Raw genomic sequence first — 2,749 nt, forward strand, 5'->3', positions numbered from 1 at the left:
TCGCCAGCCATATCAAGGTTTATATATCTTTCTTTCTCTTAACTTTTATGTTGAATGTCATTTCCATTCTTTTTCAAATTTAATTTCTTTTACACTCTACTGAATCTTTTTTTTTTCCTCTTTTCTTTATCTATTATTTTTATTTTATCTTTCTTTTCTTTCCCTGTTATATATCATTGAAGTGGTTGTCTTGCTTGCTATCAGTTGTCGTTTATGCTTTGGTTTGTCGGTACTGCTCTATTTGTATTGTAAGCTGTTTTACGTGGGCTTCAATCCATAGACCAGTTCCATCATTTATAAGGACTGTTTATAGAATTCTTTACATACTTACCTCTATATATGATATATGCAATAAATATATATATGTATATAATTGAGATGATATATCTTCAAGCATTGGGACCATGTGTGGTATGGTTTCTTGTTGAGCTTTAAATAGCATATAATAAATTATTCATCTACTTTTCACATGGCACATCATATTGAGTGATATGAGAATATGAACTTACTAATAAAACTACTTTCGAATCCTTATTAGATCACCTGTCCCTATCACGTCTTTTTCTTTACTCTTTATTTGAATTAATTTTTATGGGACCCCAAATAATTATACTTCTATTTAAGTCATATACATATATAATATATTCAGCATACTCCAACACTCTTTTTCATGTTCCAGATCTTATTATTAACTATATTTTCACTATTGTGATCAAAATTCACAATAAATAATCCATTAACTTATAGAACTTGTAGCTATTCAATTATGGGATTTTTTTTTTTTTTTTTGAAATCCAAGGAAACAGTCAAGCCAAGACAGCAACCCAAAAAGAAAACTACAGGAACAAAACCAGAAAAAAAAAAAACCAGAAAAAACTACAGTCACGGAATAGGCATCTCTGCGATGGCCACAACAGATGCATCAAGAGGCAGAGCCTCATTCCAAACGGCACTAGAACCCAGCACTTGGGACGACTTGGCCAAACAGTGCGCCAAACGATTAGCTTCACGACAGACAAAAGAAACCCCCCTGCAATTGGAAACAAGGGCCAGCGAGGAGATGGAATCAAGAACTCCATCCCAGTCAAAAATCCCAGGGGACGGCTTAGAGATCGCACTAACAGCCCCCAAACAATCGGACTCCACTCCAAAACAAGCCCCGTTCAGGTCCCCTCCGAGCTTAATCCCTTCCAAGATCGCCCACAATTCAGCCACGATCGGCTCCACCCGACTACGAAGCACCTTCAACCGGGCTCTCTGGACCTGCCCGCGCCAGTTCCGAGCAACAGCCGCCAGTCTCCAAGAGCCATCTTCCTTCTGAACTCCAGCATCCACATTCACCTTGAGCCAAGTCATGTCAGGAGGCTTCCACTTAATGATCTCCCTCTTCACCGATGGCTTCCTGGACTCCCCATTCACAGCCTCAAAATTAACCCAGAAAGAAGAACACCACTCAACCACATCACTGGGTTTCGGACCCCTCTCTCCCAGCCGAGCCCTGTTTCTCAAAAACCAGATTTGCCAAGAAATGATGATAAAAAGCTCAAACTCTCCTTTGTTCAGAACAGAGTTCATATGCAAAATAAAGAGACCAGGATCAATTTCACTGCAGCTTTTGATTTTTTGCCAAAAACAGGATGCCTTCCAAATTTTGGTACTCTCCTTACATCTCCATAACGCATGAGCCACATCCTCTCTCCCACCACCAGAACAACGGAAACAGATTTTGTCACAGTTTAATTTCCTGCAAAAAAGAGCAAAGTTAGTGGGAAGCCAAGCATGGCAAAGCTTCCAAAGAAAGTGTTTTATTTTTTGTGCTACTCTCAACTCCCAAACAATTTTCCAAAGGATTCAATTATGGGATTAAGACCCTTAGGATTACAACTAATCTAGTCTTATCTTAAATACTGCTTTTGATTTAAATAATTTCTTTTTTTTTTACAGAAATCCTAGTAAGCAAACAGTAATTAATGTTGTCTTGAACTTGAAACTATACACGGGCTATTACGACTCATTATTTTACTTTTTTTTAGCAACTCATTATTTTACTTTAATTAGATGGAGAACGAAAAAAAAATACCTGCTGAGAGTGACATACCACAATGTAAAGCAATATGGGATCTTGAGGATGTGAAATTTTTCTTTGATGGAATTCTACATCAAAGATGTTGGCCGATAATGGATATTGCCCTACTACTTATTTAAAGAAATTTGGATATGTAAACTTGATAACAAATATGAAGAATGCAACTAAAATAGTTTATACAAGAACACAACTAAAAAAAAGTGGGATGGATTAAAAAATGATTAGAAGCTTTAAGCAACTCATAGGTAAAGAAACTAGTTTAGGATGAAATATAAATAAAAAAAAATTAATGCATCTGAAGATTAATGGAATAATAAATTATAGGTACATTAAATTTTGTTAAATACGTTTATGAAATTGAAATACATTTTCATGAATTTAACATTTAATTAAAAATATTATTTTTGTAGAGTTATCCCAATATTGCGAAGTTTCTCATTTAAGGAATGAAACTTGAGTTAGGGGAGAAGTTATATAGGATTTTCATTAACACTATTGCTACCGGAGAGTACGCTCTCAAAATTTTTTTATGACTATTTAATATATGTTTGTCGTATTATTATTATTTTATACTTGTATTCTCTCTCTAAACTTTGTGTTTTGATTATTTCATATGTATTAATAACTCAATTAATATTAACAAGTATTGTTTGAACTAGAGAT

At 34.8% G+C, this 2,749-nt stretch overlaps 1 protein-coding gene across 1 annotated transcript; it reads right to left on the reverse strand.

The window, feature by feature from the left end:
• Positions 1–659: 659 nt before the first annotated feature.
• On the reverse strand, positions 660–2,153 carry LOC133821152 (uncharacterized). The gene is made up of 2 exons (XM_062253622.1): positions 2,099–2,153; positions 660–1,744 (listed from the first exon to the last, which is right to left on the reverse strand). Exon 2 carries the CDS (start codon positions 1,573–1,575, stop codon positions 883–885), a length of 693 nt encoding a protein of 230 aa, XP_062109606.1. The 5' UTR covers positions 1,576–1,744; positions 2,099–2,153; the 3' UTR covers positions 660–882.
• Between the last annotated feature and the right edge of the window lie 596 nt (positions 2,154–2,749).

Source organism: Humulus lupulus, chromosome 3 (genome assembly GCF_963169125.1).
Source record: "Humulus lupulus chromosome 3, drHumLupu1.1, whole genome shotgun sequence".
Taxonomy (NCBI): Eukaryota; Viridiplantae; Streptophyta; class Magnoliopsida; order Rosales; family Cannabaceae; genus Humulus; species Humulus lupulus.

Bases quoted from the DNA above. Each gene is read 5' to 3' on its own strand.
- LOC133821152 (XM_062253622.1), bottom strand. From the start codon at position 1,575: ATGAACTCTGTTCTGAACAAAGGAGAGTTTGAGCTTTTTATCATCATT.